General features: G+C 41.5%; 1 protein-coding gene and 1 long non-coding RNA gene across 4 annotated transcripts in view; one reads left to right on the top strand and one right to left on the bottom strand.

Moving 5' to 3' along the window:
• The window catches only part of LOC147230999 (uncharacterized), a 40558-nt gene that overhangs the window by 15340 nt on the left and 3202 nt on the right, over positions 1 to 22016 (top strand). The window lies entirely within an intron of this gene.
• znf532 (zinc finger protein 532) lies at positions 1748 to 17784 on the bottom strand. 3 transcript variants are annotated; one of them, XM_086152036.1, is made up of 9 exons: positions 17701 to 17784; positions 10949 to 13307; positions 9987 to 10168; positions 8962 to 9138; positions 6516 to 6678; positions 6074 to 6397; positions 5241 to 5353; positions 4880 to 5018; positions 1748 to 4791 (listed from the first exon to the last, which is right to left on the bottom strand). In XM_086152036.1, exons 2-9 carry the CDS (start codon positions 13274 to 13276, stop codon positions 4288 to 4290), a joined length of 3930 nt encoding a protein of 1309 aa, XP_086008162.1. In that variant the 5' UTR covers positions 13277 to 13307; positions 17701 to 17784; the 3' UTR covers positions 1748 to 4287. The 3 variants fall into 3 exon arrangements, with proteins under 3 accessions (XP_086008162.1, XP_086008160.1, XP_086008159.1); XM_086152034.1 differs by lacking the exon at positions 17701 to 17784 and adding an exon at positions 16341 to 16471; XM_086152033.1 differs by lacking the exon at positions 17701 to 17784 and having other exon boundaries at positions 10949 to 14694.

The following is a 22016-nucleotide window of genomic DNA, read 5'->3' as shown; positions in this document are numbered from 1 at the left end:
TCCGCAAAGAAAATCCGTCTTGGTCCGAATTGTTGTTTTTTTCATCACACTTTCCAGATCTTACTTTAAAAAGGAGTGTGTCCGCCTTCGCCTAACTACCGTGCTTCAATTCAAACAGATTTAATACTGTGAACTGACGAAAGTTTTTATTCTAATGAACCCCGCTGGAACATTTTCATGCATAAAACTGGTCCCCGGCACTAAAAAGTTGGGGTTTGCTGCGCTAGATCTGCCTGGCAGCTCCAATTCCAGCATCCGTCTACCGATATATTCACTATCCCTGCTCTCTACGTGACCCAACAAGGCTTCTCTGACCTTCTCTCCTAAACATCTAACATGTTTTTTCACTCCGATGGACTCATTCCTGATCCCGTCCATCCTTGTCACTCCCGACGAGAACCTCAACCGTATAAAAGTCTCCTCTTACTGTGAATGGCGTATTCCTTTGGCCTGTCCTGGTTGATTTCCCAGAGGAACCTGTTTGTATCCATCATGCATCTTTCAGATACAACCGGGACATCGGTTTTCTCCAGCGCTACATCTGTGTCTGCGCTGCAACCCGCGGAAAGCAGCAGCAGCAGCAGCAGCAGCGCCCAATCCAGGACCATTTTAGACCAGACTACATGTTTTCACCGGAAAAGATGCTTAAATAACATGCGACGGCGAACGCGGCGTGCAAAATCGATGTTCCGCGCGTCGGATTGAAAAACCGCCCGTGCCAAAGCCTGCCGATCGTTCGCACGTCTTTTTCTGATCCAGGTGTGAGAAGGATCTGGTTGCATGAGGATGAAGTTCACGCTCGCATTGTCTCTTAATGTCACCAAACATAATTACAAACACAGACCTCACAAATGAGTGCTGGGTTTAAAACCATCCAGAGGATTATGCGTTATGTTTTCAAGTATATGGACATTTAAAATCAGATTGCCGCCACAATGCAGTCAGAATTTGAAAAACGTATCTTATAAGAATTCTGATTTTCTGTTATTCTCCATCACATTGATATTCTGTCTTGAAGTTGAGCAAGTGATTTGCCACTAGAGGGGGAACTTGTTCTAAAAACATACATAAAGAGCCTTGAGGTTGTTATACAAAGACGTGTTTACATTTTCATGTATGGCGGTTCGATTATTTGTTATATAAATAATGACGTATGAGAAATGCAAAAATACATATTTAGTTTTAAACCAGTCACTTGAGGTAATTTGTTCACTTTTTGGTTGACGATTTTTAAATAAATGTTTGTTAATATTTGCACGGTTTCTTCATGGTTGATAAACCCTTTTTTTTCCCCTAATTCTAATCTAATTTTTTAAATATTTTTTTGACAGATGACAGTGTGGCAATTCAATTGAGTGCAAAATAGAAAAGAAAATAGTTGAGAAATGTCCAAATATATTCACCAACAATGACTTTCACTAGGAATCCCAATTTTGGACATGAAGAAAATAAATTCGCGCAAATATATTACATTGACTTGACGTATCTGTATGTTTCTCAGCTCCGTGTATTTTTTGCTCTTGAAATTGAGTCTTGCATGCAGTTGTGTGAAATCCGCTGCCAACTTTGGTTAGAGGAGAGGGATTATTTTGGGATTAGGGGATGAGGGCTGTGCTGGAGTCGCTCACTAAAGGTTTACTCTTGCAAAATTAAAAGTTACCTGAATCAATAATAAAATGAAACTATTGCCTAATGCAGGTTTAACATGAGGTAATAAGAATTAAAATGAAAGAATTTTGCGGTACAATTTTGAAGATATGATGTCTTTGTGCAGGTGACATCAGATCCTGAACTTCAAACTTTTATTGACATAAAGAACGGCATTATACACAAGCGTCAGGAATGTCTAAAAACAGCAGCAGCAGCGAGACACATTCTAACCAACAATTCACAGACCGCTTCTCACATGCAGTTTTACAGCGCGAGACGATTTAAGTCTTATAGTCAGAGAGGAAAGCCTGCTATCCTAAATTACAGAAAGTCCTGTAAGAAAAGACAGCGATGGAAAATAAAGCAGAAAATGGCTTTTCTCGTGCCTCTTCGACATTGCTGTTCGGTTATCTGAACCTGTCGACTCTCTTATTACTTTGCAAGTATCGCAAAGAAGTTTACATTCCTCGAGGTTGTCGATCCCAGTGTAATTCCCGCCATCCAACATTCAGCCAGTCAGCATCCAAAAAGAACCCACATGCTGACGAAATGTAAAAAAAGTAAGGAAAACATCGTAGACAGTTGTTAAATGCTGTTTAGAGAACTGACGTAACAAAGGCAAGTGCTTTTCAGCCTTTTTTTTTTTTAAATATCCAGATGAATAAATATTTTTAAGTGAGTTGTAATCACAAAGAGCTGCCGTATATATCTTTAAGACAATAATGACATTGTAAAACAAACCCCCCTCCCCTTACATCTTTAAAAATACATTTTAATGCAAATAAAAAAATTGGCCCAAATGCTGTCTTTAAAAGACATCTGTCGTGGTAAAAGTTGAAAAAATGATTATGAAAATTATAAAAAAAAAAAAAAAAAAATCTAAATTCAGTTCCTTTTGTGCACTCGCGATATGTAGATTAGTAAAGGAAATGTAACTGGAAAAAAAGGCTCCATCTTTGACCCGAAAGCACCCGGAAAACATCCAAATAGCATCTTTTACTTTAACGTTAATACAAAGATGTGATCGCGGCATAAATAGACTCAGGACGTTTTAGAAAACTGAGACAAGATGATGGATTCTCTTCCCATTTTCACCGGCCGACATCAGCTTTTATACTTGACAATTTGGACATTGCTATTTTGCTGCGCGATGTCGATGTTCAATTTAAGCCGCGTATCTCGATTTTTATCAAGAACCTCAACGCCTTTCAAGCGAAGCTGAACACCCTCCTGTTGTTAAATAGGTTGGCTGCCGGTTTGGTTGTTGAAAAATCCTCGGTAGTACACGGTTTTGCAAATAGTCCAACTATACTAGAAAATAAGTGCTACAATTTTACTGAGGTAATCAGTCGGTGTAATTGTTAAAAGCTTTTTTTTTGCAATTTTCTATCATGAAAATCAGTTTGGGGATCAACTGCCACCAGCTCTGTCTGTTCAACAATAAACAATATTTAATATACTTGGCAGGTGAAGCAGCGATGTGTGTGAGGACTGTGATTGATGTGGTAAAACGAAGCTTGGCTTGTTGATTTGCCTGAAAGCAGCTAAACAAATAACATCCCTCCGATGACAAGCTTCGCTCTCTGGTGTCTGAAACTCCGAGGATGATTTCTGTCGGTTTGTGCGATGTTGTTTTAGACGAGCAGAGGCGATGCTTTCGAGAACCGCTTCGGACGAAGCCGCTATATTTCGCTTCCCTTCCTGATGTAGCTTTCCTCGCGAATTCTTCCTGAACTCTCCGAAAGCCTCATAAATTAACAAAAAAAACAAAAAAAAAGAATATATATAAAATAACAAAAGGTAAACCACCTGTGGACTTTGAGATGTTACACTAATCATATTACCAAAACCTTAATGAGTGTACTAACTGTGACAGTTTTAGCACCTATGCACTTTCATTTGAATTTTAGAATTAAAGAATATCATGTGAGAAATCCATACAATAATTTCCACATATCGGTGAAAAAAAAAAAAAAATCCAGTATCAATGAGATTGTAGCCAGAGTTTCACTGTAACCCACAAGGCAGCTCTCAAAGGTCAAAAAGATTAATGTTAACCGTGATACAAAAATATATAAAAAAATACATAAAGATGACCGATGGCAACCTTCCTCTATAATTTAAGTAGAAATAAAAAATCCGAGCTAAATGTGAACAAACTTGAGAAAAGATCCCCAAAAGTCTTTTTTTTTTCTTTTTTTTCTACCTCACAGACATTAGCTGGACATTAGCAGCATTAGAGATTGAGAACACTGCTGACCAGGTTAAGATTGATCCCATTACAGCTGTCAATCCAAACGTTATCTAGTTCTACTGAGACAACGATGGAAAAAAAAAAAAAGCTCTTCTATAAAAAAACCCAAAAGGTCTATTCAAGGCTTATAGAAACATGAATGTGTACAAAAACTATTTTGTTCAATCCATTGAAGACACATAAAATGACTCTGATATACTGTATATTACATTTTTCATATGTATATCATATACGTGTTGTAGTATGCTACATGTACGTTATTTATATGCGGTACGGCGAGAGTCCACCGAAATACTGCACGATGGTTTCAACTCTTCGCAAACGAACGGTCCGTCCGTATTTGTACGATTCAGACGGTCTTTGCCGTAAAAGTGCCCTTCCTCTCACTTCTCAGCGGCGAGTCTCTTCGACTTGATGAACGCCATCCCGTGCGTCCTCATATGAGTATTGAGGTTTCCCTCCGTTTCGAACATCTTCCCGCAAACTTTGCATTTCGTGCTCAGCGTCCCGTCGTCGCTCTCGACGCTAACGTCTAACTGGTTCTCCCTCTGACTCTCGTCGTCGTCGTCCTTCCCCCTGCCGTTGTACCGGGCGAGGCCTTGCGGCTCCTTCAGCCGGTGGACGATGAAGAGATGTCGCGCCTGCGAGCGGTGAGACGTGTAGCAAAGGCCGCACTCCTGACACTGGTAAGACGAGCCGTCGGACTTGTGCTGGGGAATGTGCTTGTGGAAAGCGGCGATGTCTTCGGTGGTGAAGCCGCACACGGCGCACTTGTGAACTTTGAGGATGTTCACCTTGAGCCTCTTCAAAGGCTGCGAGTCGGGATCCCTGTGGTTTTTCCCCGGAGAGCCTTCGTCCTCTTCTGATTTCCTCTTGGGGCTGAGGTTCTGTGCAGGGGATTCAAAGGAAGAACTCGTGATCAGCGCTAGTCAATCGATCTTCTTCTCCTTTATGTAAATATCGGCGACACGGTACCGATTTCTTGTCGGGCAAAGAGTCCGTATTGTCGGAGCTGGCCGTCTTCCCCTCTGGGTCTTTGACTCCATGCATCAACTCAATGTGCTGATCCAGCAGCAATCTCTTGGTGAACGGTTGACTGAGTGCCGGGCAGTGCCTATTAACATGCCATAATTACAAGTTGACGACGCCCGGCCAGCAAATTGCATTTGCACCGATAGATTTTCGTTTTCTAAACCCAGCTATTTAGGATTTTAGCTCATTCCCATTTTATGTAACAACTTTAACCGTCACATTCTGGTGACAGCGAGTCCGCTATTTACATTTTTTTTTTGGGGTGATTGACACGTTCAGCCATAACGTCTCGGTATGTACTTACGGGCAAGTGTAGATTTTGCGCTGCCCCTTGTGTTTTAGCCGGTTGTGTCGGCAAAGGCTGTGGGAAGAGCTGAAGGACTTGTCACATTGTCGACACGGGTGCTTCTTCAGTATCTGAAATATGAGAAGATGAAGTAGCCCGGAATATTTTTGTATCCTGGTTGTACTCCAGATCTTGCACTGTAAGCTTTTAATGGGGGAAATGCAGTGAGCAGTTTCTGGGGAAACTACAATGGAACATTTCTAGAATTTTGAAAAGGTGATTATCTCACACATTCACACACGCACACACACACATTTTCTGCATTTCTTTCATTTTGCGCGTGGGCTGTGTCCTATCAAATACAGCTGTGAGTACATCGGAAGACCGGGCCACTGAAACAATGCTGTTGGCATAAGCCCTTCTTTTTAGAAGCTACAACTTCATTTTCCATCCTTTGTTTGTGTTTTTGTTGTATCCTGCAAAGTGGGAAAAATAAACAACAACAACAACAACAACCTTCAAGCAAGCTGTTTAGCTAACACTCTTTAGCAGACACATAGCAAGCTACACAATGGGGTAGCTTTGCAGACAAGGAATGCCCGCTAAGAATATATCAGTGAAAAGCTGCAATAATATATAGCAAGAATGGTTCAGAAACAATCAGGGAGATGGTTAGATTATCTGTTTTTGTGACATTAGTTGAGCTAGAAATCTGCTGGTATTGTCAAATAATGGCTGGGGAGCTTTCAGATATGGAAGGTAGAGCTAAGGACCAAAACAAGACAAGCCCTTCTGCTCTACCTGTAAGAAGTCACGGTGTAACAGGCCATGTAACGGCGGTAAATATTCACCTTGCCATGTTCTCTTCTCATGTGGGCAACAAAGACCTCCCTGGTACCGAAGAGGGTGTTGCATTCTCTGCATGTATATCCCGAGCCGGACGGGTTCTTGAGTTCTCCTGAAGAGTTACTGCTGTTTTTTTTCAGGAGCGAAGGTGCAGACTTCTTTTCCCCCTTGTTTTGACTGTTGGCATTTCCTCCATCTTTGCTGTTGTTGTTGCTATTATTGGGGCTGCTGTTGTGAGGGCTGTTTGAGTTTGTTGGCTTCACGCTGAGAGGGAGGTTGATTCCCAGATTTGGTGGACCCTCGACGGTCTTTAGAGTTCCGTGGATAGCCTGGAAAGGGTCAAGACACATTTAATTCAGAAATTAAAATGTAATTAAAATGAATTGCAACCGTGATCGTAATATAAATCCGCTATAGTTTTAGCCTTAAAATAAATGTCATGTTTACCTTGATGTGGTCCAACATCAGCTGTTTCTGCGCGTAGTGCATCGAACAATCGGGGCATTTGAAAACTGAAACTTTGTGATTGGTGACGTGCTGGTCAAAGTGTGTGCAGAGCAGAGACTGCAACGTGAACACTGTGTCACACATGGAACACTTGTATATAACCCTGAAACACAAACAAGCACTGTGTGTCCTTAAAAGAGGCGCCGTCATGGAAGCAAAATTTTGATTGGAAAAAACAAACAAACAACAAATGTGCATGGAAGTACAACATAATAAATAATATACCTAAACATAAAACAATACATAATCTAATATGATATGATATGATATGATATGATATGATATGATATGATATGATATGATATGATATGATATGATAAAAAATTATATAATATAATATGATGAAAATATCTAATATAATATAATATAATTTAATACAAAAATAATGTAATCTAATATAATATAGTAAAACATATCTAATCTAATCTAACCCGATATAATATAATATAATATAATATAATATAATATAATATTTAAAAACATAATATAATATTTAAAAACATAATATGATATATATATATATTCTTTTTTAAATTTATTTATTTATTTATATATTTAATTCATCTTCCCTCAGCCGCAAATCTTCAAATCTCTATACTTAAGACCTTAAAACACTTGATACACTTGATAGCCTTAACCTTGGCAATTTATATTTCATTGTATTTCTTATTCTCCCTCCTTCCTACTATTATCTATTACTGTTATGTTTTTGCTTGAAATTCTGGCACAAAAATTTGCTTCGGGATAAATAAAGTTGTTCTCATCTCATCTCTCATATAATATATGATATGATATATGATATGATATGATATGATATGATATGATATGATATGATATGATATAATATGATATGATATGATATTCATTCATTCATTATCAATACTACCTATCTCATCTCTCATTCACCCTGGATCAATCACAGAGCTACATATAGTGACACAATCATTCACTCACTATGTTAACCTTCAATGTTCATGCCAGTTTTGTCCTTCATTGTGTGTCTGAGCAGGCAGAATAATATATTGTAAATAAACTTGTCCAGCCATTATTATGTACACTTCATTTCTCCTAAGTAAAGGCGGTCAGCACTCTCCATCCCCTCACATTGTCAGGATGCGTGGCAAATGTCTTTTGGGAAAGAAAAAGCAGATTGTTTTGCCTGTGATAGCACTATTGCTCAAGGTGAGTGAACTTGCAAATAAATGTCGAGACAATGAATTCCGGACATGACCAGTGTTGTCACCAGAGTTGTCATATTGACACAAAGTCACGCCTTGCTAATTTTCTCCTTATTTGCACGGTTGAAAAAGAGATTCGGTATCACAGCACTCTAAAGAAATGTGATTCATCAAAACAATCGGTCATAATTTCCATTTATCATTAATCCTTCACTTAGAATATGCATAATATTAACTTTGGGAGTTGGGCAAGATGACAAAACATTTGTGATGAATTTCACAAAAATGACTGCAAGAGCAATTGAGAATTGTTTTAAAATGACCTTTTAAACATTTCTATGTTTAATAACTTTGTATCACTTCTTTTTGAATATTAAAATTAACAAGAAAATTTAAGGCTATGGCTGCTGCACCTGCTCCTTAACATCTGACTCATTGTCTGTTTTGAGGAGGTAATGTATCTGAGTCAATGAAAGGTTTCCATGTGGAAAAAACACCCCAAGTAAAGCCACCATGTCTAAATCCCACAAATCCTTCCGCTGATGAACCACAGACAGTGATTTTCCTTAAAAATATGAATTGGACACGGTTATTTAGTTACACAGCCGTTTGGCTGTGGCAGTGTATCCGCTGGCGATTCCTGGAGTATAAATTTCATGTATATTTTGTATAGTTTAACAGAATTACTCAAATCTAATTTGGTTTACTTTTGTCTAAAAATTAAAAACCCATTCGTCGTTGACAGACGGATTAACCCAACAGTGCCATCTAGTGTATCAGTGAATTAAGCGCTTTGCATTCTAGAGAGGTAATGAGGTTCATACATTTCAAACTCTAAAAATAGAAATTGTAGCTTTAAGACGATGAATATTTTTCTTACCTTCAAAGAATGAGAAAAAAAGAAAAAAAACTTCCAAGAGCCAAACCATTCAGGTATCACAAATTTGTAGTTAACAGCTCATTGTTGAAAGTGCTGAAGTTCAGACTTTCAGGCTAATTAAATACAGTTTACTTGTTGCACTGGGTGATTGTAATATGGCGTAATGTAATCTGAAGGCTATTGTTCAGGTGCTGTTTTTTTTTTTTAATAATCACGCGAGGTTGCTAAATGATACATGACCTTTGGCTCTCAATGTGCAAATGTGAAATATAGTTTTTGACTATGTTTGAGTAGATGGATGTAAAGATTCCCATGCTTTTAGACATACTTTGGCTCTCCTGCTTTCACCCCTGGATGCTGTGTGTATGCATGGGAGTGTGTTCCGGGTGCAGACTTGAAGGCCATGGGACAAAGAGGACATTTATAGAAGATCTCACAGTGCGTGTTCTGGATGTGAGACTTTAGAGTTGAAACATCAGCGAAGATCACACTGCAGTGGACACAGCTGGAGAAAAATAAATCAAATTAGAGCGGTAAGGGATCGGAATTGTAAAGCAACTTTTTTTTGTGTGTGACAGTTTCATTATTTAGGATTATCCATACATGTGTAATGTGACTGCAACCATCAAAGCAGAGACCTTTCTATTTTGCTTTGAGGAACATAATTATTTTAAAAATAAATTAAAAAAATGTGCATTTCTTTAATATTATTTTATACAATATTAGTTTATTATTTAAAAAAAAAAAGTGCATTTCTTTAATACAGTCATTTGATACAAATAAAACAGATATTTAGAGTGATCGCGTGAATATTCACTGCAGTCAGTGCAGCAAAAATTGACCCAGTTAGGAGGAATAGTTTTTCTTTTTGGCCAAAATGGTACGTTTTTATGCACATTTTTGGAAGCAATGATAATCATCAATGATGGCTCGTCCTCCGGGATGATAAGAATTACTTTGGTCAAGTAAGTGTTTTTTGACGACTTGCATCGCGGGCGTCACCGCGTCGAAAAAGCGACTCAAATGATTCCCTACGAAATTCATATCAAATATCACTTCAGTGATATAGGATTTTGACACTCTTTTAAAAAAAAAAAAAATTATGAAAAAATAGCGGTTACTAAAATATGACATCGTAAGTGGCACTTATCCTGAAAAACAAGACCGAGACATTGAAGAGAGTATGACCACTTACACTTTTTTATCAATTAGAATGAACGCTTTGTCCCTAATAAAACGTTTAAGTTGCTCTGTCAGATGCGAACCTTCGGATTTTAGAGGGGGGAAAGAGTGCAGAAATTACAATCAATACAACAAAACACCAAAATGCAAAATGATCTGCTTAAGACTGACCGGTAGCCAACTCTACGGGTGTAATGCAAGCAGTTCTTTGTGACATGAGACTGGAAGTGGACAGAACGGCAGCTGGCTCCACACTCAGGACAGATGTAAGGTGACTTATGCTGGTGGATTCGTTGGTGCGACAGAAAGCTACATTGATTTGGGAGAAGCATTTGGCAGATAGCGCAGGTTTTCTACAAAGAGAAGATGGATAAAAATAAAAATACATTATAAGTAATTGTGTTTTGTCATGGAGCTCATTTTGGTCGCTGTAGGACGAGACTCTATGAAAACAAAACCATTTGATCTTTGGAATCTGAATACATTTAAATATGTTGGGACGGAGAATATGGTAAATGTTAAATCACAGAACTTTAAACCAGGGATAGCGATATATATATATTAAAAAAAAAAAAAAAAAAAAAAATGCATTGACCCAAGAGGTTTAATCACGCGAGCACCAAGTGTGTTGTGTGAATCAATAACCGTGGTCAAACGCATCTTTCCCATTTTTGTAAACAAGGTAGAAATACTGATAAGCAGCGATTGATCTATAACCCCGACCCTTTCGACTCAAACAACGCGGAACTGAAATTAACATTACAATGAGGTGCGTGAGAACGCCAGTGTCTAAATCAGTTGGTCGAAATCATCGAGACATAATGCCTGTAAACTATACGCGCGCGTGATCAAATTGAGCCCATCTGCAAATACAGCCATCCATTTTCTGAAGCTATATAAGACTAGAAATGTGTTTTGGTCCGGCAAAATCTTTAGGTCAAGTTCTAAAATGGTCTGGATAGATTGTTACAAATCAATCAACGGACACAACGTGAACCGAAGTTCACCGGCTGTCGAGAACGGATCCCCCGCGAGCGAGCTCCGTTTGTGAGCCGCGTTTAAAGATATCGACTTATCATCGGAATATTTTCCGAAACACAAATCAGACAAAAATCTACCGTTCATACACACACCTGGCTGCCGGGTTCCAGGGCGTGCTGGTAGTGCATCGCGAGGGAGCTGTCATCCTGGAACATCTCATTGCACTCCAAACACTTTAGACTGTGCCTGCAGAGCTTCGACGCGTCGTCCTCCAAGGGCATGGCCGCTTCCAGAGGCGCGCTGCACGGGGCCGATATCACCGCGGTTTGGGATCCGCCGCTCGGGGGTTTCCCCGGCATTTGAACAGCAGGTGACTGAGAGGTCCCGGTGGTGTCTGCGATATTGGGTGGTCCCGATGACGGGGTCGAGGCAAGCATCTGGTCGGCGGGGATGGGCTTCAGGATGAGGTGCGAGCACTGCATGACCACCCCTTTGTCCTTGTGGCCCCTGGCATGAGACAAGAGGCTGCATTTGTTGTAAAACACTAGACTTTTGGCACAATGGTTGCAGGTAACCTCAATCCGCACGCTGCGACGCTCGTAATGCTGCGTCAGGCTCTTTTCCAGAGCGAAGGAATCGCCACACTCCAGGCACTTGTAGCCACGAGAGGGAAGAGAGATACAAGCCGAGGTCGGGGGAGAGAGGTTCGGGATGTACACGGGGACGGGATTTATGCTACTCAGGACTTTATTGAAGGCGTCCACGACAGAACTTTGAGAGCTGGTGAACACTTGAACCCTTGAGAGTTTCTTTGACGACTGGCCGGAGAGAATTGTTTGCTGCTTGATTTGCTGCGGTGATTGTTGCTGCTGGGATTGTTTTGAGGAGGACAGGGCCTGTTGGAGGTCGCAGGCAGCAGAGGACACAGTCTGGGGCAAAAGACTGAGATTTCCAAGGTGGACGGTCTTTGGTACGAGTTTGGCATTGGCCAGACTGGAGGCAGGAACCATGACAGTCTGTTGCTGGATGGCATTAGCTGCTTTAAGGATGGCACTGCTGGCACTTTGCACTGTGGCGGCGGGAATCACCGTTGCTTTAACCGTGGTGTTATTAGCAAGCTTCAGGTTGATGACTTGCGAACCGGCTGTCTTAACAGCTGAAACCGGTAGGAAGGCGGTTGCAACAGGTTTAATTGTCATCTGTTTAGTTATTTCAATTGGCGTTCCCCCACTTGTAGCTACCACTGTAGTTGGCAATGATGATCTGCTGGAAGATGAGAAAATTGCACCCGTTGTAGCCATGACAGATGGACAGCTAGAATTTTCACCTTTTTTCAGACTGTCGATATCAAACTCCGGGAGAACCCGAGTGACCGTGCGTTTGATCTGTCCGGACGAGGTCTTGATTGTTTTGATCCTGACCTTCGGAATGACCGGGGTGGTGTCGGTACTTGAGGCCGGGGAACCCTTGCTGCTGCCCTCGCTGCTCACACTGGAGGGACTATCCGGTTGTCTCGATAGTAGCCTCTTCGCGAACTCCAAGGCTGATTCCGGTTCGTGAAGCTTCCCGGGAGCCTTGGGAATTTCACCGCAGTCTTTCTGCTTAGTTGGACCATCTACGACAACGGGGTCTGGGACGTTGGCTTTCTTGGCACTGAGCGCTGCTATGGCTGCTATGCACGACGAAAGCTTCGAAGAAGACTTGGCCTTGTTTTGTGATATACTGGAAAGATTACCAGGCCCAGATGGCTTGTCAGACTCTTTGCACTCCATATTCTGAGTCTTTTGGACAGTTTCCTTGGGTTCCTCCTCAAATAAAACTGTTTGAGGGGTGTTATTACTCTTGGAGCTCAGCATGGGGCCGTTGTTGTTGTTGTTCTGGTCATGTTTCATGTTCTTCGCTGGAGGCTTAGGCAATTTGTTGAGTGTCGCAGGAGCTTTGGAATCGCGTTCATTTTTTTTGATAGCGGACCGATGAAATGCCTGCTTGTCCACCGGGTCATCGACTTCAATCTTATCGTCATCATCAAACTCTTCAGCGCTGGAGATGGGGCTGAACTGGTTGAAGGCTGATGATGGTTTGGTAACTGGCTGTGTTTCTGGCCTGGGGGGTTTCCAACCATTTCTGCTGTAATGATTGCCAGTTGGTAAGAAACCATTTTGAAGTCCATTGCCAATGCTAACAGGATGGGGTTGTGTTTGGGACAGGAAATGTCCGTTCTTCTCGAATGGGATTTCACCATGCTCGATCTGGTCCGTATTTCGGATGTTCTTGACAATGACGCTGACGCCAACATCGTGACCCGTTGATGGGTTGTGGACCTCTTCTTCGTTGGAGGCGGCCCCACCACCGGGTTGCTTTAGCTGCTCATCCTGATCGTCATGGTGGCCGGATTCAATGGCAGCTTTAGGATCCACCATGTCAGGGATGTCAAAGGCCGCCAGCAAATCGTCAAAATCTGGCGTCTTCATATCTCCCATGGTCTTGCCCCTGCTCTGGTGAGAAGATTACCTGGGAAATTTGGACCAAACAAGAGTAGACTCATCAATATCAGTCATTCTAGATAATTGAACAATATCTTCAACACAATATTTATTATGTCTCATTTTTAAATGACTCTCTTAATCCTTTTCCCACTTTTAAGGAATACGTCATATTTCATTGATGGAAGACAAGTCGTGGTTGACTGATTTATTTTTTTTTTCCATTTGAGAGAATTCATTCCACAATTTTGCACTAATCCCTCCCGTGATTGTGTTCTGAATATTCTTTACCATTTCCACGGCAATCTGCCTTTCAGATTGGTAATAAGGTTGTTCTGGAGTATGCAAGATGAAGGCTGATAACATCCATGACCTGAAGTGAAGGTTTAAGGAGCATGAAAGGGATATTTTTCTCTACACATTATGGGATGCAAGACAAGGGTAAGATTCTCGGTGAAATTTCAAATGCATCGGAACCCCTTTTGCTTATCATAGCCAAAGAAATGTGCATTTCAATGCCTCACCTCCAACACACACACACACACACACACACACACACACACACACAGTGATATAGCCCGTTGGCCTCTCTTTACTATTAGAGATGTTTGACCTCCGAATCACTTCATTCTAAGTAAAGAAAGTCATGAAATTTTGATGCCTCCCTCAACCCAGTTGAGTAAAACCATTTGTAATAGGACTGCATTTTCTTTCATTTATTACGTAACAGCTTACAACATATCCAAAAACATGCAGTATAGGGGAAGCCTAAAATTCCCAGATGTGTGAATGATTGAATGAATGTTGGTTTGGCTCCATATGTGGCCCTGTGATTGATCCAGGATGAACCCGGCCTAGAGCACAACGACAGCAGAGAAACTGTAGATTCCAGCACTCTGAGTGCAGGATAAGACGAACAAACTAATGAATGGATGACATTAGAGTTCATGAGTCATTCTCTAAATGTCTCTGAGTTATGCAGGGAGTCTATCCACAGTGAATATCCCAAAGTGCTCATATAATTGACAATGACATGACATAGTTTGTTTGAAAAATCTGAATGGCAGTTTTGTTGCGTAAAATTTTGCACAACCGGATAAATCCTGTAAAAATGCATAGGTAATATTTCAATAATATTAAACTGCTTATGAACATAATTTTTTTTACAATAATTGTGTTTTGAAGATTAAATTAAAATGATAAAAATATGCCAGGATTCTATAAGGCCAAAGTTTTTTTTTTTTTCTCATTTGATACTTTAATGAATGATTAACTCACGAGTTTCACTCTTATTCTTCCCTGTGTGTACACCCCATCCAGAAATGCTACTGTAAAAACTATAAACTAGCACAATATTGCTGCTGCATTTTAATAGGGTTAGTATTTATTAAATACACCCCTTCCCTCACACGCACAACAAATTGAAATGTCTGGCCTTGATAAAATCATCTCATCCATATCAATCAAATCATATTGTCTTGTTGATATGAATGTCCTCATTAAACCTGAAATAAATGCTAATATATGTGATGAAACGGCGAGAATATTTTCACAAGCGTATGTATAATCACACAGGGGCGACAATATTGTAGTATTGTTGTGATTTTGAGCTGTGAAATTAGAGGGTGAGCAAATTATGGCAGTTTGGTACATGAATATGGTATTAGTGATATAACTAATCAATACATTAAATTAATTGTTCTTTTTTTTGTTTGTGCAAAATGAGTGAATGTGGCAAAGCTTGCGTGCGATAGAAGGTTCTGCAGTCTCACCTCCCCTTTAAGTGCATTACACTGATGAAAAACTCTTTTCAACGGCCATCTGCCCAACAGTACGTACTGTTTTAGTCCTATTTCAGCCAAGGTCTTGTCGGATATTGGCCCGCATCTGACAGGAATCACACGCTGATCTACATCGGAGGGGTGTATGTGACATTTTCAGTGGCATTAAAAGTAGATACCGGGAGGTGAGTTTTCTCCCTCCAATCACTACATGCCGCCTGAATCTTATCTAAATTATTCGGAGAGAAAAACACTTGCGATTGAATGCTATTTTAGTCACCGACATACATGTTTCTGGAAGGGGGATCGTGACAGAATTTTGTTTCACAGAGTTTTTTTCATCTTTTGAGTAACAGAATACATTGTTTGTTTTATCGTGGCATGACTTGTGGGTCTGGTATGGCGTTATTAACATTAAATATTGAAATATTCGGATATGAAGGATGCAGTATGAGTTCGAAAAATGATATTAATGAGTTATGATGGCTGGGTATGAAAAGCTCCCCTGGCTTTGACAAGTGTATCGGTACGTGTTATTATCTGTATTTCCATTTTGACATTGCATTCTGTAAGTTAAATGTTATACTGGCATTTTGCAACCGAATATATGATTTCTGATGTGTTAAAATCCATCAGAGATCAATGTTCTCTTTTTATGTGCTGTTTTATTGTGAGCCGCATAATCGTGATATGAGACTCACGTACGTGACACTGTGTGTGTGTGTGTGTGTGTGTGTGTGTGTGTGTGTGTGTGTGTGCTGGGGAGAAAAGGCAGAGCCACAGGGTCGCCCTTGTCTCACATCCAGCTAAACCACTGCTGCATGGTTAACACATCTGCACACGTATGTTGTAGCCGTAGATTTGTTTCATTAAGCAGCATTTCTCCCTGTTCGGATGAATTAACCGCTGAATGAAGTGAACGAGCAGGATGACTGAAGGGAGACGTGTTATGTGGAGGAAAGGGCAGACGAGACATGAACTGAGGGGGAGAAAAATGGCTGCTGAGCTGTGTGAAGCTGCAGCAGAGGGCCTAGTGGAAAGAACAGCTAGTCACGACCGTGAAAACCACAGCAGCCTGACGTGGAACATAAATGAGGGTTAAAAATATAGACATATATGAAAAATACACAACACAGAGCCCCTCTCAACAGCACCACTTTAATACACATGCATCCATTACCGCCCCAAAATCCACACACTGAAAAATAGACTATCATCTCAGTTAAGCAAATGCACAATTTAAATAGTGAAAACATGCAAGAGAATCAGCCACTCCTCACCCTCTGGACTGCGTCTGTCTCTCTCTCTCTCCTCAGCCACTAGTCAAACCTTCTTTCCTTCCTTTTTGCCATCCTGCAACAAACAAGTCACAACACTACTAACCCACAAAAAGCCATCCACCCCACCCTGCCTGGAAAAAAGTCCTGCTTCCTCACAAAGGCAAAGGCCCAGAATACAGGGTCAGGTTACATCCAGGGATCTGGTGGTGGTCCTGGTAAGGATCCTCCTTAGTCATTCTCTGCGGCACCAGCAGCACACAGACATACAAACAGACAGATTGATCATGCTCCTGTGTGTGTGTGCGCGCGCGCGTGTGTGTGTGTGTGTGTGTGTGTGTGTGTGTGTGTGTGCGTGGCATGCTCTAGGCTGCAGATTCACAGACTCCCAGCCAGCCACGTATTCCCTGCCCTCGTCCCTTCCCAAATCCCCCCTTGCTTTCCCTCGCTGTGCGTGAGCCGTGCCGCGGTGCGCGCCATCAGCCGCCCAGCCTGGAGAAGCCGCCGGGGTCCGTGCCCTGCCATGGCCGGAGGCTGCGCCGAGAGAAGGACCGCCATGGAGTAGCTTGGACTATCTCTTTCCCTCAGCGGAGTACAGAGGCGGCATTGTTCCCGTCAGCCCTCCATCTGCCTCAAACCGGTTTCAGCTGGTTCTGGTCACCCAGCATAAAGCCCTGTGCTGCAATACGGCCTCAGACACACAGAGGCAGACGCAGAGAGCACAACTTCCAGGAAACATTTCACATCTCACATTCGTCACTTTGAGTGGGTGAGACGAGAGGTTTGCAGTATCAGGCTTAAACGTGTTAAAAGCACCTCTGGTCCCTTGAACTCTCTTAAAAGTAGGCCGCACAAATTCAAACAACTCCATGTATGAGAAAATCCTGGCCGGGCGAGTTCAGACGGCTCCATGACTATGAACAAATGACAGTGAATGCGATGATACGAATCGGAAAAAAAAAAAAAAAAGATAAATGAGGTCACAGACATTGAGGGAACAGTTATACGCTGAAAGATGATGCGAGTTTTAAGTCAGCACGATGGTAACAGAAGCTTAGTCGGGTACCTCGGCCTCTTCCTCCACCGGATCCCCCCAGTGCGTTCACCCCAGACATGCTTGCAGTTTATCCAGTTGGGACTCAAATGAAAACCAAAACCATGCCTTTTCATGCAGCCTCTTGCAGCTGCTGTAAAGTTAAGGTGAGTAAAGACCCAGAAGACAAGCTGACATGGGCAAACACAGGCCGTCCATGCACCTCCCTCCCTGGAACTCTCTCAAACATATGCCACCCACATGAGCCCGGAGACACACATACATGTAAACATGCACTTTCATGCATATATAGAGATAAATGTGGCATACCCTTGTCAGATATTTTTCCACTCTGAGAGATATTCAAGAAAAGCGTCTTCCCGTGGAGGCCTCGGCACCTGCCTTACTCTGCCCCAACCATTGCAGCCCCCATCTTCCTCCTCCTCCTCCTCCTCCTCCTCCTCCTCCTCCTCCTCCCCCTCCTCCCACTCTCCTTCTCTGGGTCAGTCCTAGATTTAGTCCCAGTCCGGGCCTCGTTTCCTCCTTTTGCCCCCGCCACCACCACCTCAGCCGTTCATGAAGGGACGGATGGAAGAAGGGGGCAGTGTTCAGCAGGCGAATCAGGCCTTTTGTCTCTGTCTGTGCAGGGGGGGGGGGGGGCGAGGGGACTCGCCACTCTGGCTCTGAAGCAGCAGCAGCAGCAGCTGGTGCAGAGAGGGAAGAGAGAGAGGGAGGCAGATGGAGGTGGGGGAGATGGAGTAGAAGAAGAGGAAATGAGCAGGACTGTATAATAAGGGTGTTCATATTGCAGGCCCGTGGCGCGATACCGTACGATGATCGTGGGGGGGGGGGGGATGTTTGTTGTTTGCGCCGATAAGACTGCCGTGATTCCGGTCATATTACTCCGAAGGTGAGCGCAATAACATTTGAAGAACAGGACATAAAAATCAGCCGTCCATCCAAATGCAGCTTGTCTCAAGGTCCAATAATCTGCTAGTCTGCTTTTCAAAATCAAAAGTGGGCACACTTTGCAGGTAATCCATCGTGATCAGTCGAGCACTCGAAGGGTAATAAACAGCACTGAAAGAAAACATAGCTGCTTTCAGTGAAAAAAGACTGAAATAACACAAAAGGGCGGCAGTTATGGCAATAGTGTAAGCTATGGGAGGAGGCTGTGCCTCATCTCAATATTCATGGAGCCTACACACACACACACACACACACACACACAAACAAATGCACATCCACACGCATCAAATCACATTTCTGCAAATCTGCATGGTAAACAAAACAATCAAGTATTTAATAACCTACCTGGCAGAATGCAGAAATGGGCTTTGAGCAGAGTGAGGCTGCCTCTCTTTGGCCTGCTCTTGAAACATCTGTCAGGCAACTCAAAGGCAGCCCTGCATCAACAACCTAGCCTTCATTATGTTGATAGTCACCCCAGGTTTATTCATTGTGCATGCAAAATATTCATCTTTTATACACAAGGCCCCGGGATTAGTGCATTTATGCTGTCAAAGGCCCTGGTGTTGCCTCCTGCCTCTCGACAGTGTGACAGATTCTATGCAGGAAGAGAGACCGCCGCGCTCCCCACCCCCACAGACACAGTCATTTGACGTCATGATGCCTCTGTGGGCATAAAGATAAGCTAATGTGGCACATTTTTGGGGGGGACATTTTCAGCATTTCGGTTGCGTTTCTTCGCTAGAAGCACCCGCGAGGGTGCGGGGACACTCTGAGAATCAAAGTTTCCTTTTGTCCCGTCGAAAAAAGGTGTTTCTCCAGATAATTTGTCGGGCCTGTCCAACCGAGACACGGTCGAATCGGTCGACGGAATAAAGGTCTCGTAGTGGAAAGTCAGAGGAGAACAAACTGTAACCGAAATATGGAATTCGGAGCCTCATTTTTGGTAGAAATGGAATATAACTGCCCAGTGATGCTGGGTGTGAGCAGGCTGTCGGGAGTTTGGTTGGTTGCTGGCGTTGTGGCTCCCGGTGCGTGAGCGCACCTCGACTTGTTTTACCGCGCCTGGAAATGCCCGAGGCAAAGCTTTGGGGATGAAACACTGACAGAAATCCCGTTTTTGTGGCACTTCTTTGAAGTATCGCCAGACAGACACACAGCTAAACCAATTGCCGATGCAACATGGCGCGTTTTGATCGACTAATCCCGACGAGCGGCTACGGACGAGGATCTGGGACGGGCGTCTGGGTTCAGGGAGAACTGCTAAATCACCACAGTAGATTTTAACCAGTTGTTTCTTGACGTGCGTCCAACCCAAGACATTACGCCCTTTGTACATATATTTTTTCCCTTTTTGGATGTTATAGATGAGACGTCTAATCAGCATATCAAAAATAAGCAAATGATTCATTAAATATCATTTTAGACATACAGCTTTAGGTTGGGATATTGTACCTTTTATTTAGCTTTTTCACAATTTCGCGACTTATCGTTTTCCCCTTTTTGGACTTTTGTCTGGCCATGAGGGGAGAGGTCCCCTCCAGCAACTGCAGCGCAATGCAGGTTTTTAAATAACAAATTGCTTTTGGTGTATTTATACTCTCCAGGAAATAGAGGAAAGCATAGTTTGATAATAAGGATGTTATTCATAGTTGTTTTTGGTGGTTCCTTTGCAGTTCGGAGGAAAAAAAAATGTTGCAACTACTCCTGCGGTTAAGAAGAAACTGATTTGCAAGCATTGTGGATTAACTACTTCTGCCCTGGTGCCCTCTAGATATTAGTTAGCTGGATAGTTCACCTTGGATCTAATTTGATGAACCCACAGTGTTATTGCTTGCTGTTTTTACTGAAGTGATACTTATGTGTAAAGCAACCCAATCTGAGCCCTTGTCTTCATGAACCTCGGGGTAATTATCTTATCTCTTCTTCTTTTAGACATGCTTTTCAAACAAACTAGCTGACTATCATATTAACTTCGTCGAGTTCTTTTTTTTTTTGGCCCTGAATTTATGGTTTCTGGTGCTGCATGTCTTATAAACTACTCAGAGCTGCAGAAAAGATCATTTATGAATTAGCCTGCAGGCCACTGTGGGTTTTCTAGGATGAATGGACAAAAAAAAAAAAAAAAAAAGGGAAATGAAATAAATAAATGTTATGGCTATGAATTTTTCTTCACTTTCATCACTCAAATCAAATCAAGTCAGTTTTTCTTAACATCGTGCCGAATCGGAACACAGTTGTCTCATGATACTTTATGTAATGCAGATCTGGACCGCAAAGGATTAACAGAAACCCAACATTCACATTGGCAAAAATCCTATAAACACTTTACAAATGTCAATATTCCTTCTTTGTGGCATTGGTTCTCCCCCCCCTGTCGCCGTTAGAGTGGGTTTGCTCTGCTTCTCACCGCCATCAAAACCATGTAGCTGCATGCACACTATGTTCATTCTTCTGCACGGTTTCCTGGAGCTTGAATCCATTCATTGTATAGTGGAAACTCTCCATCCTAAAGGATAGATCAAATGCGGTGACCAAAATGAATTGTTCAAGCTTTATGTGGAATAAATAACAATTTTATTTGCATCAAAATACAAAGTCCAGGTTCTCTTTATCAATCATATTGTCTAATTTTCAGCAGATTTTGTATACGTGCTCACTGAGAGGAAATGCAGCTCTTCTGCTTGAACACAAATTCTCAAATTGCATTTTATGTGAGAAACAGCATGTCACTGTCTTACATATATAAATACATGCATATATGTACTCATATAATAATAGCATAGCTATTCATGCTAATAGCATAGCATAGCTGTTTATTATTTGAAAGTCAGAGATGGAGATGTTGAGGTTCTCTTTGGGTGTGACGAGGATCAAAAGGGTCAGAAATGAGTCCAACAGAGGGACAGTGCTTGTTAGATGTTTTGGAGAGAAGGTTATAAAAAACCAGACTGAGATGGTTGGGAAAAGCCAAAAAGAAAAGAAGACGATTCATCATCATTTTATGATTGATGATGATGACGATGATGATTATTCTTATCATTCTTCTTATTATGATCATTATTGTTATTATTATATAATGATAATAATAATTATCATTATATGTATTAATTTGATGTGTTTATTTTTATAATTTATTATTTGTTATTATTTAATTTAATAATCTCATAATAATTTGATAATTTATTTAGTTTTAATGTAATAATAATAATAATAATAATAATAATAATAAAAATAATAACAACAACAATAATGATAATAATGATAATAATTTCACTTATCATTTATTCTTATTTAGTTGACTCCTCACATGGTTTACAAAGATACAATAATGTCAGGTTGATTTTTTCAGCAATGTGTGTAAGCGGTGACATGAGAATAAAAAGCAGTTTGGAAAAGGACTGTTTTTCTGGTGATAAAGGGCAGGTACGGGTTAAAGTTGCCCTTTATCAAGAAGTAGAATTTACCGGCACTTCCGAAATTTCTCGTTCTGTATCAAAAAGAATCAATTTATAGCCACTGGGCTGAAGGGCTGAAATTCAAAGGAAAGCAAAAGGTTTCTGTTAATCCCAGCCCTGCTTGGGATGTTGTCAGTTGGACAGCTGACAGGCGAGTCATTTGAAACAGTGACAAACAGCAAAAGACCTCTTTATGGGAAGGCGTTTATTTAAATTGAC

Source organism: Fistularia commersonii, chromosome 9 (assembly GCF_037954325.1).
Source record: "Fistularia commersonii isolate RoL2024-O1a breed Wild chromosome 9, RoL_Fcom_v1.0, whole genome shotgun sequence".
NCBI lineage: Eukaryota > Metazoa > Chordata > Actinopteri > Syngnathiformes > Fistulariidae > Fistularia > Fistularia commersonii.
Note: the sequence above shows the minus strand (reverse complement) of the source record. Positions and strands in the feature narration are given on the sequence as shown.